Below are 16,444 nucleotides of genomic sequence, written 5' to 3' on the forward strand. Positions count from 1 at the left end.
ATTTTCTGGAGTCTGCCAAATTGGTTAAGTCTGAGAAAAGAAAATTGACTTGTATTTTGCTTAGGAGTAAGCTTCATTCGTAAAGATCAGACTAGCTTCCTTTCTATGAAAATAAGACTCCTTATTGCCTTTAATCAGGATTTAAAAAAAAAAAAAAAGGGGGGGGGAGGAAATGAGTTTAACTTAACAGATATGCATTCCCCTTTGCAAAAGTTGTACCGTCCTTCGACTGTATATAAAACACTATTAAAAATAAATAAATATATATATATATATATATATATATATATATATATACATATATATATATATATATATATATATATATATACATATATATATATATATATATATATATATACATATATATATATATATATACATATATATATATATATATATATATATATATATATAATGATGCTGTTTAAAACAAAAACATACTATTTGTATTTAGAGATGCACTTGGACAATACTCCCATCTGCAGTCAATCTGCTGATTTCATAACACCCTAATCACACTAAATAATTCCCCATGCATACAGAACATTATTAGCTTACCTCTTAATTTCTCCAAGTCTTTTGAGTTTCTAATACCATGACAGGAATGGACCCCATTCCCAAGTCAAAGTATGATTAAAGTTCATGAAATTAGTATTGTTTCAATCTTTGATGTTAGCCAGAAGTGCTCTTCACAGCACCCGCAATGTGCCCAGTAATGACTCCTTCTGCAGTTCGTGTGGAGTTACATGTATCTGTAACATATCTAAGTACAAACTGTAAAAAAGACCCGTTTCTCCTACTATTATTGGAACTGTCTGGTTATCCTTCTTCCATGTCACCCTTTTTCCTGCCTTCAAATCTTTGTATTTTATGACTTGGTGTCTCTATGTACATAAGACATAGTAGTAACTTGGTGTAGCAATTTCAATGATCAATGATACTTTTTGTCTTATTTTCCTGGACTACTGTATCTGGTTTTCTCGCATCCATTTTTTGAACTGTTGGCAACGGGTGATCCCATGTGATTTAAACTTCATCATTTTCTATAATGCTTTCTGGCTCATGTTTCCAGTGTTTTACAGCTGCTTCAATGTTATAATGTTTGTACAATCCCCAATGCAACAGTCTTGCCACATTATTATGCCCTTCTGTACACAGTCCTTCTGCCATTAGTATATCACAACCAGCAACAAGATGTGTGACTGTTTCCAGTTCTGTTTTACAAAACTTTTAGTTATGTACTCACCATAACTTCAGATGTTTGGGATCCATCTCGCCTACATTCTGACTGATGGGTTCGGAGCCGATCCCTCGGCTCCGACTCGGCACGCTTATGCCAAAGAGCGAAGTCTCTTATTGGCTGAGCTTACTATATCCCAGGATGCACCACTACCAGTCCCCCAGATCTAGTTTGTCCGCATACATACACAGACACACATGCTGCTTATATAACATCGTCAGATGAAACAAGATAAAAACAGTAGAACTCAAAACCGTTCAATCTCTCCTGATCTCCTAGGCAGGGGGAAGGAGGGTGGGTATTAGGAATGTAGTAGATGGATCCCAAACATCTGAAGTTATGGTGAGTACATAACTAAAAGATGTTATGTGATCCTATCTCGCCTACATTCTGACTGATGGGACAGCATCCCTAGCACCTGAATCCTGGGTGGCTCACTGGAAAACACTCCTGAGTACCGTGGAACCAAATGATGCTCGCCCTTTAGATGCCACATCCAATTTATAGTGGGAAATGAAAGTGTGCGGGTTGGACCAAGTAGCAGCACAAATCTCAGAAATAGCGAGCTTGGAATGAAAAGCAATAGAAGTAGCCATAGCTCTGGTAGAGTGAGCTTTGATAGATGTTGTAAGTTGCTTACTTGAAGAGGAATAAGCCTGAGTTATGCAATCTCTAATCCATTTGGAGATAGTAGCTTTAGTGATGGTTTTACCCAATTTATTATCTGAAAAGGACACAAACAACTGGTCTGATTTTCGAATTTGTTGAGTCCTGTCTAGATAGAAGCGCAATTGCCTGTGAACATCCAATTTATGGAGGGTGTATTCCGCTTCGTTGGAGAATTTTGGAAAGAAAACTGGTAGCTCTAGAGATTGTTGGAGACAGAGATTAGAACAAACCTTTGGAACAAAAGATGGGTTAGGCCTAAGTGATACTCTATCCTTGTGAAAAATCAAGTACGGTGGTTTGATAGATAGGGCTTGAAGCTCTGAAACTCTTCTTGCAGAGGTAATTGCAACTAAGAAGGCAGTTTTCCAAGACAGATATTTTAACTCACATGTAGCAGCCGGTTCGAAAGGGGAAGATGTTAAGGCACGAAGTACCAAATCAAGATCCCACGGAGGCGCAGGGTGATAAACTGGGGGTCTTAACAGCCCAGCACCTTTAATGAAAGTTTTGCATAATCTGCTGCTCATCAACGGTGGATCCATGGATTCGTGAAATTTGGAGATAGCCGCTAGTTGGACTTTAATAGTAGAGACTGAAGATCCTTGATTAAATAAGGATGTTAAAAATTTCAAAACCTCTGGTATCGGGGCAGTGATAGGGTCTAAGCCCCTGAGTTGAGCCCAGATAGCAAACCTCTTCCACTTACTGAGGTACAATTTTTTAGTGGTGGGTTTGTGGGCCGAAGATAAAATGTGAATAACTTCCGGGTCTAAGGTGTGATTTCTGACTAAAGTCGGAAGTGGAGGAGCCAAGCTGTCAATTTCAAAGTGTGAAGGGACTGGTGTTGTCGTCCCGACTGATGAATCAGCAGATCCGGAGTTAGATCCAAAAACCAAGGATCGTCCACCGCATGTTTCTTTAGGTAGGGGAACCATACCTGACGAGGCCAGTGCGGAGCAATTAGTATCATTGTGGACCCCAATTGAGAAGCTTTCTGGATGACTTTGGGGAGAAGTGGGACCGGAGGAAAGGCATAAAGTAGTCCTGTTGGCCAAGGTTGGGCTAGAGCATCCGTAGCTGCCTCCCCCTGACGCGGAGTCAAGGAGAAGAACCTTTTGCACTTTGTGTTTTGTGGTGTTGCAAACAGGTCGCAGCACGGGGTCCCCCATCTTTTGAAAACCTGAGCTGCTACTGTTTCGTTCAGGGACCACTCGTGAGGCGAGAGAATCGTCCTGCTTAATCTGTCTGCCAATATATTGGATTTCCCTGGAATGTGGGTCGCTACCAAGAAACGGTTGGTAGCTACAGCCCATTCCCACACCCTCATATCCTCTCTGCAAAGGGGGTAAGATCTGGTCCCTCCTTGTTTGTTTAGATACCAGACCACCGACATGTTGTCTGTGTGGATAGCGATAATGCCTTGAGAGAGAAACTTGTGGAGGGCCTGTAGGGACAGAAGTACAGCCCTCATTTCTAATACATTGATATGGAGAAAAGTTTCGTCTGGAAGCCAAGAACCCTGAACTAACCTGCCCAGACAATGCCCCCCCCCACCCTGTCTGGGAGGCATCCATCGTCAGGGTGGCCACTGGAGGGGGGATAACAAAAGGTTTTCCCTGATTCAGATTGGATGGCTGAAGCCACCAGCGGAGGTCCCGTTTGCACGTTTCTGTAATCAGAATGGGGTGATTGAGGGGGAGATTCTGAAAGGACCATTGTGTCGATAACAGCCACTGAAGAATCCTCATGTGCAATCTTGCCAGTGGAACTAGGAGAACCGTGGCAGACATCGAACCTAAAAGTTGCAGGACCATCCTGGCTGGGGCTTTGGATCTTGGAAGCAGGGCTTGAACTTGACCTTGTAAAGTTTGAATCCTTTCGGTAGGAAGAAAGATGCGCATCAATTTTGAGTCTATCTCTGCTCCTATGAATCTTATGCGCTGAGAGGGCAGCAAGACAGACTTTGACCAATTGAATGTAATTCCCAGGGTAGCACCCAGGGAGATGGTGGCTTTGAGGTTGTCTATTAGTAGATGCCTGGTGGTGGCAGTCAGGAGCCAGTCGTCCAGATAGGGAAACACTTGGAATCCAAGACTCCTCAGGTGAGCAGTCACTACTGCCAAACACTTGGTAAACACCCTGGGGGCTGTGGTGAGACCAAAGGGCAGTGCACAAAATTGGAAATGACTGTCTCCCAGGCTGAAGCGCAGATACCTCCTGGACGCCTGATGTATCGGTATGTGATAATAGGCGTCCTTGAGATCTATGGAGCACATCCAAACATCCTTCTCCAACAATGGGAGAATGGATTGTAAAGTGACCATTCGGAATTTGGACTTCATGACGGACTGGTTTAGTTTGCTGAGATCCAATATTGGTCTCAGGTCCCCTGTCTCTTTTGGCACTAAAAAGAACCTCGAGTAATTTCCGGATCCGATCTGGTCTGTGGGGACCGGTTGGATGACTCCTTTTTCTAGCAGCTTTGACGCTTCTGCGGCTGCAATTTCCCTTTGACTGGGTGGTGGGTCCGGGATTTTTTTGGACGGTGGGGTGAGTGTGTGAAGGGAATGGTGTAACCTCCGGCAATAATCCGAAGCACCCATCTGTCCTGAGTGATAGACTCCCAGGCTTTTAGGTGCTTGGTAAAACGGCACCCGACTGGCTCTGGAGCAGCACAGCCGGGCAATCCCTCATGAAGTGTGGGAGGCTGAAGAGCCACGAAAGGACTCGCGGTCTCCAGAATTGCGGGGCCCTCTGCCGCCTCTGGGACGGCGTCTCCCAGAAAAATTTCCCCGTCCTCTGCCTCTGGAAGGGGAATCTTCCTGCTGTTGAGGAAAAAACATACGTGATTTGCGGAACCACATCTTCCCTCCTCCTTTAGCCTTGGGATAAGGCCGAAAGGGAGTGGAATAACGTGCACCTACGGCAGATAAAGTTTTTCCCTCTTGCTCACAGCAGGTAAGAGTGTCTTTAACCTTAGGTCCAAACAAAGAGGACCCATCCAAGGGAGCGTCGGCAAAGGAAGACTTGAAGGCCTCCGCAAAATGACACAAACGGAGCCAGGCTTGTCTCCGTAGAGCCACGCCTGTGCCTGCCGCTCTGCCCGCCCCTTCGGCCGCATATGAAATGAGCCTCATGGACGAGTTAGAAATCGAGGTAAGGATAGCCAACTGAGAGCTAACCGACTGGGCTAGCTGCTCAGGTAGGTTACCTGAGGGAGTCTGACAGCTCCTTGACCAGATCCCTCTGTAGCCTGGTAAAATGTGCCAAATAATTCAGGGACCTTAGTGCAAAGGCCGCTGAAGTCAGGGTGCGCTTCCCGTACCGGTCCATGCTCCTAGACTCCTTATTAGGAGGATGGACGGACGTTGAAGCCTCTGCCACGTCCTGTTGTGTAGCAGATGCCACCACCATGGCATCTACAGCCACGCCTTTTGTCAAGAACTCCTTCTCGGGTGGGGCAGACAAAAATTTGTTAGGGCGAGAAGGCACTGGTTCCACAGTATCTGGATGTTCCCACGCCCGACAAACCAAATCCAGGAGCTCGTCGAAGGGCGGAGACACCCAGGAGGCGGAGGGCTGAGCCCCAAAGGCCTTGAGAAGCACTGACTCATCAGCAGAGGGGGGTTTGGATATCCAGCCGCCTCGTTGTAAGGATCTCTAAAATGTCTGCGAATGAGACATCATCCGAGGATGACTTTGGGGACCCCTCCGCATCATCAAGATCAGTGTCCGATGTAAGAGACTCAGGGGAGTCCACGTGCTTCCTCTTGCACGATCTCTTCCTTGGGGGCTCCTCTGAAGACAACTCCGAAGAACCCTCAGGAGGAGGGGAACCCCAGTGGGGGTAACCTCAGGCCCCGGGGCTCCGCTGCCTAGGGACAGGGGAACTGCCAAAGACCCAGTCTCCACGCCCAGGGAAGGTGCCGGTAAAGCCGTAGAGATGGCCGAAGAAGACTTGGCCAAGGCACTCCTCATAGCTCTGAAAGCCGGACCCCCAGAATCCTGGGAGTGTCCGGTCCCCGGAGCCATGATAGCAGACGGAAGTCCCGCAGCCGAAGCACCGAGAGGGAGGCTCGGAACCGACAGCATAGGTCCCGAAACGTCACCCCCGGGTCCGGCCGAAGAAGTCCGCGTGCCAAACTCGGACCCGAAGGCCGGGTTGGAGTAAGGGTCGGAGCCGACCCTAGGATCTCCACCGGCTCCAACAGCACCTGCTCCGACGGAGCCGAAGCGGTCAGAGGAGGAATGGCAATGGAATGGGCTATCGGCTCCGAAGCCAATTGGGTCGGAGCCGAAACAAATTTTTGAAAGACTGGGGACTGGAACAGTCTTTGGAGCACCCTGTCTATGTCCGAATCTGACATCCTCGATGACCTAGAGGAGACTGAACGGGTTCGAGTTGGCCTCTCCAACAGCCCCAAGGGGCTAGGGGACCGGCTCCGAGGCGACTCGATAACTATCGGCGCCGAAGGAATACCCAAACCAGTTTCCATCGGTGCCGAGGAGGACTTATGCGCCGAGGAGGAAGTGTCGGAGCGGACAACCTTCATCGGCTCCGAGACCAGTGGAGCCGATGAAGGTGACCCGCCTCGATGCCCCAGCCATCGGCTCCGAAGCCAGAGGAGTCGAGACTGGAGGCATCGAGGCAGACCGTTCCGCCCTCGGCTCCGAAGACCTTGGAGCCGAAGGAGAAGCCTGCCTATGTCTTTTGGCGGTCGGGTCCGACGGACTGGTCGGAGCCGACGCCCTTTTCTTTTTAGCAGGAGAAGGAGAGGATGCTAAAGCTTCTTCAAAAGAGGGTTTTATAAGGCCTTTCAATATAAGCTTATTTTTCCTCTCTTGGAGGACCCTCAAGGAAAAAGCGTGACACACGCTGCAGGACTCCTGCAAATGTTTGGCGCCCAAACAATATACACAGAGAGAGTGGTCATCCGTGATAGACATTTTAAAACTACATTTAGTGCACTTCTTGAAGCCCGAAGGCCTAGGTGCCTGAGACATTATAAGTAAAATTGAATAACTCTCACAGACAAAACTTTGTTGGAAAGGACTGACCCTACAAAGATTAACTTGCCGTTCACAATGATAGCGCAATTAAAATAAAGGCCAACTGAACAACAGTGAACAAATGTATAAAGGAATTCAAGAACCCCTAAGGTTCAAAAGGGATTAACCAACAGGAAAGGCCCTACGGATCAAGGGAGCCTGTAACCAGAACAAACAGCAATCACACACAAATTTTCCACAAAAAAGTTTTCAAACACACACAACAGCACAGAGTAGCTGTTAAAACAGCTTTTTGTTAAAGAATTAGCAAATTTCTGACAGAAAAAGTTAGTGAAAAGACACTACTTAGCTCAGCCAGCTCGAGACCATGTCTTTGCTAGTTAGCGGCAAACGAGATCTGGGGGACTGGTAGTGGTGCATCCTGGGATATAGTAAGCTCAGCCAATAAGAGACTTCGCTCTTTGGCATAAGCGTGCCGAGTCGGAGCCGAGGGATCGGCTCCGAACCCATCAGTCAGAATGTAGGCGAGATAGGATCACATAACATCCTACATTTGTCTGTTTCTCCCACATGTTCAATGGATTTTGTAAACCAACATGTATGCAGTCCACTATCTTGGGCCGCCAATGTTAACCTTTCGTCTTTTGGTTTAAATTCATCTCTCCTTAACCATTTCTGCATTTGATCTTGCTCAACATGAAGTTGTTCCACGAGCTTTCTATACCTGCAACTGGGTCTACTACAGATGACAGAACTTTTAAAACATCGACTTTCATATGGCCGAGACCATATCACCGACGTTTCAAATGATCGAACACCTGAAAAAAAATAAAACAAAAAAAATTCTTAAACTTGTTTGCGGGGGGGGGGCAAGCCCCCCTGCACCCCCCCCACATCCCCTCCTATTTAAATATACCATCTCTGAGATTGCACTACAGCAAGGAAAAGGAAAATGCTCCCATTCCGCGCTGTGAGATCTCCATTCAGACCATTTGAAGTTTTAAAACTTTGATCATATGGTCTCGGCCATATGAAAGTCGAAGTTTTAAAATTTTGATCATCTGTAGGGGACCCCTGCAACTATATTTATGCATTTTCTATATTTCTTGCCTTCTTATTTGATCCTTCACCTTATATTCTTTCTTTTGTTTTTTTTTGGCACATTCAGTTGCTGCCTGATTTTTATCTACTTCTGGTTTGATTTCCATTCTTGCTCGACGCCAATATGCTTCTGCTAAACTAAGCAGGGAAGTCATCTTAAACTTATTCTCCTCATGTTTCAGAACTGTCACTATTGTTTGGGTCTTGTGAAGTCAGTAGATATGTATGCAGTTCCATGATTGCAGATCTATACATGTAATCAATTTTGAGGAGGCCCATACCTCCTTCAGAACAGGGAATACATATAGTATTGGTATACACTGATTTTTATAAATCATTTGATGAGCATGAAGCATCCTTCTTGTTTTCCTGTCCGGCCAGTCAGTCTCTTCAAAACTGTAAGTTAGGACAGGAAGAGCAAATTGGTTTATATCTTGGACTTTGTTCCTAGGTGTAAATGCTGTTTTCAGTATTAATTTTAATCTTCTAAAATACTCCTTACTAAGTTTTATTTGCATTTGTTCATGTTTTACTGCTGATCCTTCATCAATTCCACAATATTTATACACTCCCTCGTGCTTAAGTTCTTCTACATCACATTCTTATCCCAAATTGATGTTTTCTTGGTGCTGCAGCTTTCCTGCTTTAAAGGTTGCTTTTACACATTTATCAAGACCAAATGACATTCTTATCTTATATCATCTGAAAAAGTTTTGACCACTTGCAGATGTGCTTTCAGTTCCTCATCTGATGAGCTATACAGTTTTAAATCATCTACAAAAAGATGACGGAAAGTCTTTACACACTTTTGCTGTTTTCTGGGAGCCAAATTGTAGCCATGACCTAATATGTTAAGTACACAGCTTAATAGGTTAAGGGCAAGACAAAAGAGCAGCTGTGACAGAGAGTCACCCTGGAAAATCCCCCTTTTAATTTTTATACCTGGAATAATAATTTGTCCTTTATCATGGCTTAACTGCAAAGTAGTTTGCCACTCTTTCATGGTCACTGTAATGTAACCGATCAATGTAGGGTATATCTTACACATTTTTAAGCACTCTTTTATCCATGAATGTGGGTTACTGTCAAATTATTTTTTATAGTCTATCCATGCCATACTAAGATTCTTCCCCTTTTTACAGTTTTCATTATGACTTTATTCAAAAACAAATGATCTCTTGTTCCATATGACTTTCTTTTGTTACCCTTTTGTTTTATTGCCATAACTGAGTTTTCCTCTAAGTGACTATAAACTCTGTCGGCATCAATTCCAGTGTATAGTTTACACGTCATCGGAAGGCAAGCAGGATAGCTTGCAGGTTCTCTCTTAAGTAGGAAAATTGTTTTTCTTGTTGTTAACCAGGATGGCGTCTATTCGGGGTTTACACACAAATAGCTCTTACTCATGGCTACATCTTCATGTAAAGATGTTAATACTTTTAGATAGAAGTTAGGTACTGCATCTGGGCCTGGAGTTTTCCAATTAGGAGCTTTTCTTAACTTTGTTTCAAATCTCTCCAGCCACTGCTTCATCCCATTTCATATCCTGTACATTTCAACTTTTTATTCTTTCTTTCACTTCTTTTATCCATTTAGCATCTTTGTTATTTTCCACAGGCATAAAGTAGCTTACCTATATACATTTACCAATGATGAGTATGACTGCTACACTTGTGGATTCTACTGCATAACGCCCAGAATGCTGTAATTTTCTTCCAAACAGTTGTCTCCATATAAACTATTACTTCTCAGATTCAATTCTTTCCGTGTGCCTGTCACTATCACTGTCTCCCTCGATGATATATTAATTTCTTACTCTTTCTCTGTTACTATCACATTTGCCTCTAGCCTCTTCCACTTCCAAAGACTGTTCATTTCTTATCTTCTGAAAAAATATTTTGTGTTCCACTTTGCCAACAGCCATCCCAGTCATGCTGCGTTTTTAAATGGGTTCTTCTGATTTTAGTGTGTGCGTTCTCACTTTGCAATAAAGAGCAGTTAACTCAAAATCTGAAGCAGTCTCACTGAAAGATTACTGCCAGTAACTTCAAGATCAGTAATAACACTTACAAAACTGCAATGCAAAACAACACTCAAAACATCTGGATGCCCACCTACCTTTTCAATAGAGCTGTCTTTACTTTGTAGAACATTTACAGGATTGTTTAAAGTTCCTGCTTGACCAGATTTCCAGTGATATCCACCAGATCGTCTAAAAGAGAATGCAATCATGTAAACCTAACAGTAACATTGAAATAGATCAGATGCAACACCAGTCCTAAGAGAAGCAAAATGTCAATGTATACTCATTATGTTGTACAAATTGATAAAGCAATGTAGTTGTTTATTAAGTATCTGACAAAGACTGTTCATTACAGAGCAGCAACCCACTGTAGTACACTTACAAGAATAGCATACAGTACAGCAAGAACACCGTAGCACTGAAAGCTCTAGTTCCCAACTTTGCTTTCAATCTGACCATTTTTCCATTCGTGTAATGTCTCTTATTTTCCCCACTTAATTGTTCATAGAAATACTTATAGGGATTCCGTCTGGGCATTGAAATGACAATTCAAAACCGCAATTAAAAATAGTTTTTGATATTACAAAGTGTAAGCAGCCTCTCTGTCCAAAATACTGTTAACATATGTACATTTAATCACTGCTCCTTATCACACTCAATTGTTGCTGCCCTTATGCACTCTGCAGTACTGTCTTTTTATCTATTTTTTTTTTTTTACAGCTTCACATATAAAGAATGTAAATTACAATCATTTTTTATTATTGGCTAATTTTTAATGTACATTATTTTAATGGTTTACTATCATAATTCCGACGTGCATCTTGTCAACGCCACTGCAGCGAACGGCAGGGGGTCGAATGGTGACATTGTCGAAGTACAAATCTCGCCCCTATCTTGACCCATGTTAAAGCCTGTTTGGAGGTCGAATTTGAGATGTACTTTCGGCAATGTTGGAATTCGACATTGTCAATTTCGCACTTGGGAGTCAGAGATACCGGCATTTGACCGAATGCACTTCGGAATTATGAAAGTAAACCTATTTTAATATCAGAACAACATACTTTGCTGTACAATTGTGTGAGGCACTCATCTAAACAGATGTCTGAAATGCCCTTTTCCTCACAGTGTTAAATAAGGGGAACACCTGAGAATGGTAAAAAATTACTATAAATAGCAATGAGCAATGGTATACAGTTTCTGAGCTGCAAATGGTTAATACATGGTTTATGCAAAACTGACTACTTCTAAACTGGGATTGTGACACCGAATCAGAAGCCATCAGATTTAAAGAAATTAACCAAAAAAAGTCATGAAAAATTATAAGGAAATTACCAAAAATCAGAAACTGTAACATGTCAATGCATACTACTACACAGCTATGCTGATACACAGAGAAGCTACCTCATTCTAACAAAAACAAGTTATGTACTCACGATAATGATGCATCTGTGTTGCCCATCTTCATACTTTCTCAACTGATGGGTCTCGGATCTGACATCGGATCTAACTTGTATACTTTTACCAGATTCTCAGATCCAGCTCTCGAGCTCCTCCCTTTACCCACAATGCTCCACACTCCTAGTATACATCAGATCGAGTTTGCTGCCTCAACAGCAACATATATATATGACACTGTACTAAGAAAAAAGAAACAAGATAAAAACATACAGAAAGGCTGGAGCTCAAAGCAAGGAATGAATGAGTTCCCAAAAGGACATTCCCTAGGTCTCACTAAGAAAGACAGAAGGGGGTTGAAGGGTGGCAGTTGAAGAATGAAAATGGACAACAAATTTGCATCATTATGGTGCGGACATAACTTTTACATCTGATGTTGTCATTTTTATTCATTTCTCAACTGAAAGTCCCCAGCTATATGAACCTTGGCTGGTCCTCATGGAAGGATACTCCTGAGTACAGCAGAACTAAATGTTGCCCTGTTTCTGGATAGCTTGTCTAACTTGTAATGAGCAATAAAGGTGTGAGCATTGGATCAAGTGGCAGCTGCACAAATATCATCTATAGTTGCTCTTGACCAAATGGGCGATGAGGTGGCTACATATCTCGTGGAATGTGCTTTGGGTGGCTTGGGGAAAGCTAAACCTCTTTCAATATAGACAAAGGATATACAATCAGTTAACCACTTGGCTAGAGTTACTTTATAAACTGCTTTACCCAATTTGCTCTTGGAGAAAGACACAAACAATTGATCAGATTTCCTGAAATCCTGTGCTCTGTGCAAATAAAACCTAAGTTGTTGACGTACGTCCAGAGAATGCAGGAAATCTTCTCCTTTGTTTGAGGATTTAGGAAAGAACATAGGCAAATTGACAACCTGATTTAAGTTGGCAAAGAAATTATTCACAATGTATGTTGAGGAACAACAGTTGCTTCAGATTGTAAAAACAAAAACAAAACAAAAAAAAACTACCAGGGAATGGAACATATTAGACATTGTTTGTGTTCCTAAAGAAATTACTGTTATTTCAAGTCAGGTTTTGCCACCATTGATGTGCATTGATCATGGGGTTATAAAGGTTAATTTGTTGCTAGATAATTATGTCAAACTGAAATCTAAATCAATACACAAAAGATTAATTACAGGTTATATGGAAGCAAAACAGTCACTATGTAAAACTGGTGTGATGTGTTCAGTGGAAAAAGAGCAGATGGACTGTGTTAAGTTTTGAAAGAGAAACTGAGTGCAAAAAATCAAAAAAAATGTTTAACATCAAGATCTAGGCATACAACTTCAAAGGGATGCATCTTCATAAAAACAAGATACCTGATTAAGGTGAGAAACAAGAAATATAAAAAATGGAAGAAAACTGAAATAAACAGGCTAGACAAACAAATTATGCATAGTGTGAGACAAGATAAAGAAAAAAATGAAGAAAATTTATATAAAAATATTAAGCACAACAGGAAAAGTACAGTTTTGTACCTACCATAAATGTAGATGTTCGAAGATCCACATTGCTGCAGTCCTTACTTATGGGTAGTCCGCTGTCCTCGGTCGGCCCGAATACCAAAGTATTAGGCTGACGTCGGTCATGGCGCTCAGAACTGACATCAGAGCATCAGGGTATAAAAGCGCATGACCGACGTCATATCCTCAGTCTTTTCTTGCCCCAGATGTCAGAAGGCCCTAAAAAGAAAGGCCACAGCCCAAAAACAGGATACCTCCCAAAAACATGCCCAACAACAACCATCACCCAAACCATATTACCATGCCAAACTACAGAGGGGAAGGAGGGAGGGTAAATTGGACTGCAGCAATGTGGATCTTCGAACATCTACATTTATGGTAGGTACAAAACTGTACTATGTTCTTCATCTCACATTGCTGCAGTCCTTACTTATGGGTAGAATCCCAAAGCAGAGGTAAAGGGAGGATGGCAAAATCATAAAGCATTAGGGACTGCTAAAATGCCCTGTAATATAGCAGATGCAAATCCAGCCCTAGACTTAGAATAAAGAGGAAGGTGGTAATGCTTGGAAAAGTATGTACTGAACTCCAAGTGGCTGCTTCCAAAATATCTTTTGTAGCTACCCCCCTTAGAAAGGCAGTAGAAGTGGCAGTAGCTCTAGTGGAATGAGGTCTGATTCCAGCCGGAACCTCCTTACCATGATGGGAATAACAGAAAGAAATACAAAACCCAATCCATTTAGAAATAGTTTGTTTTGAAACAGGTTTTCCCTGAGAACCCAAAGCAAAAGAAACAAACAACTGCTGAGACTGCCTGAACCCCTTGGTTCTGCTCAAATAATAACGTAACTGTCTGTGAATATCCAAAGTATGCAAAATCTTCTCCCCTTTATTTTAGGGGTTTGCATAAAAAGTAGGCAAATGAATAGTTTGGTTCAAGGCCACACTAGAAACCACTTTAGGCATAAAGGAAGGATTAGTACGCAAAGATACCCTATCCTTATGAAAAATCAGGAAAGGTTCCACTGCCATAAGGGCCTGTAATTCAGAAACCCTTCTTGCAGAGGTAATGGCCAACAAAAAAGCAGTCTTCCATGATAAATACTTTAACTCGGCAGTAGCTGCAGGCTCAAAAGGTTGTAGAATAAGTTTTTCCAACACAAAATTGAGATCCCAAGCAGGAGTAGGAGCTCTACGTGGGGGTCTTATGTTCTTTGCCCCTCTAAGAAATTGCTTAAACAAAGGATGGGAAAACAAAAGAGGGTCACAGTCATAGTGAGCAGAAATGGCTGCAGCATGAACCTTTATCGAGGAGAAAGACAAACCCTTGTCCAATAACTCAGTAAGATATTGAAGAGAAACACTTAAATCAGGCTTGGAAACATCAAAGTCCTTCGCTCTGCTCCAAAGAAAAAATCTCCTCCATTTATCTGCGTAAACTTTCCTTGTACTAGGCCTTCTGGCCTCCAAAATAACATTCAAAACTTGCTGTGGAAGCTGAGACCCTCCAGTGTCTAGAACAGAATATGCCAGGCTGTGAGATGCAGAGACTGAATCTTGACATTGAGGAAGTGATTGCCCTCCTGAGACAAAAGATGCGGAATCAAAGGCAGAGGCCATGGAGGCTCCCATACTAAACTCCTCAGTAGTGGGTACCAGTGCTGTCGAGGCCAATCCGGCGCTATCAGAATCATGGATGGCTTGTCTATTCTGGCCTTCAGGAGTACCTTGGGAATGAGAGGCAGAGGTGGAAAGGCATAGACATGAAGATTGCTCCAACTGAATGATAGAGCATCCACCTTCCAAGCTGTGGGATGAAACATTTTTGTGCAAAACTTTGGCAACTGGTAATTTAGTGGAGAAGCGAACAGATCTATGTCTGGAGTCCCCATAACACTGTCAACTTTTGAAACACATGAGGATCCAGTTTCCACTCGTGAGGATCCACAATTTGTCTGCTCAACACATCTGCTAAGGAGTTCTGTGCTCCTGGTAGAAACCTTGCCTGAAGATTGAGTTGTAAACTGAGAGCAGTCTCCCACAAAATCATCGCTTGCCTGCAAAGAGGTACGAATGGGTTCCCATTGCTTGTTGATGTACCACATGACAGTAGTGTTGTCTGTTTGAATCAACACCTGTCCTGGGTGAAGTAAATCCCTGAAAGCCATCAATGCAAATTGAACTGCTAACATCTCCTTCAAGTTGATATGCAAATGTAGAAGTCTGACAGGCCACGTGTCTTGCACCCATTTTCCATTGAGGTGTGCTCCCCAAGCCTTGTCCGAGGCATCTGTCGTTAAAATCTGACTCGCCTCTGGTCGGGTCACAGAGAGTCCCTTGTTTAGGTGACATTCCTGAGCCCACCACAAAAATTCCTTCTGAATGCAAGGTATTATTGGAATGACAGTGTCTAGATCTTGGCAGTGTTGTGTCCATACATTTTTGAGATACCATTGAAGCTTCCTCATATGCAGTTTGGCATTGGGAAGCACCAGAATACAAGATGCCATGAACCCCAAGGCTTGAAGGACTGTCCTTGCAGTCAGCCTGGACTGTAGAGACATTTGATGGAAATAAAGAGAAAGGCTTCTTTGTTTGTCCGGGGTCAAAAGGCCATCTGGGAAGCTGTATTCAGTCTCACACCCAGAAAGCACATGTCCTGAGAGGGTACTAGACTGGACTTTGTTTCGTTCACAGAATACCCTAGGCATCTTAACACTACCATCACATACTGTAGATGATGAAGAAGATCGTCCTTGTGTTGTGCAATAATCAGGCAATCGTCCAAATAAGGATAAATCTGTATTCCTCTTAACCTGAAAAAGGCTATCACTGGAGCCAGAACCTTTGTGAACACTCTGGGCGCAGTAGATAAGCCAAAGGGCAATGCAGAGAACTGATAATGTAAATTTCCAGCCCGAAAACGCAGGTACCTCCTGCAACTGGGCCTGATAGGAACATGAAGATAAGCCTCTTTGAGATCCAGAGTTACCATCCAGTGATCTTTTCCCAAAAGAGGTAAGAGCTGTTGTAACGTCAGCATTTTGAACTTTGGAATGTCCAGATAAGTGTTGAGGATAGATAAATCCAAAATTGGTCTCCACGTGTCCCCTTTCTTTGGTACTAGAAACAGGCGAGAATAAAATCCTAGTCCCACTTCTGACAGAGGAACTGGCTGAATAGCTCCTATTTGAAGAAGCAAAGAAATCTGCTTGTGAGCCTCTATCCTTTGCCGAGGAGGAACGTCTGGCATGCCTTTGAAAGGAGGCAATGTATGGAAATAAAACTTGTAGCCTCGGTTTATAATGTCCAATACCCATTTGTCCTGGGTGACTAAAAGCCAGTTTTGCTTGAAGAGTGCTAACTTTCCTCCCAAAGGAGCTGCCAGGCAAGAAGAATCTGGCAGCTGAAAATGCAGGTCATTGGGCCTGTTTACGAAAGGACTGGCCCCTGCCCTCACCTGCAGATTGTG

At 43.0% G+C, this 16,444-nt stretch overlaps 1 protein-coding gene across 2 annotated transcripts in view; it reads right to left on the reverse strand.

The window, feature by feature from the left end:
* The window catches only part of ZBBX (zinc finger B-box domain containing), a 2,136,907-nt gene that overhangs the window by 1,741,842 nt on the left and 378,621 nt on the right, over positions 1–16,444 (reverse strand). For both annotated transcript variants that reach the window (XM_044069997.1, XM_044069996.1), the window contains exon 4: positions 10,142–10,235. In XM_044069997.1, coding sequence (XP_043925932.1) covers positions 10,142–10,235 — 94 coding nt within the window. The remainder of the gene's footprint in view (positions 1–10,141; positions 10,236–16,444) is intronic.

Source organism: Protopterus annectens, chromosome 4.part1 (assembly GCF_019279795.1).
Source record: "Protopterus annectens isolate FY-2018-M chromosome 4.part1, PAN1.0, whole genome shotgun sequence".
NCBI lineage: Eukaryota > Metazoa > Chordata > Ceratodontiformes > Protopteridae > Protopterus > Protopterus annectens.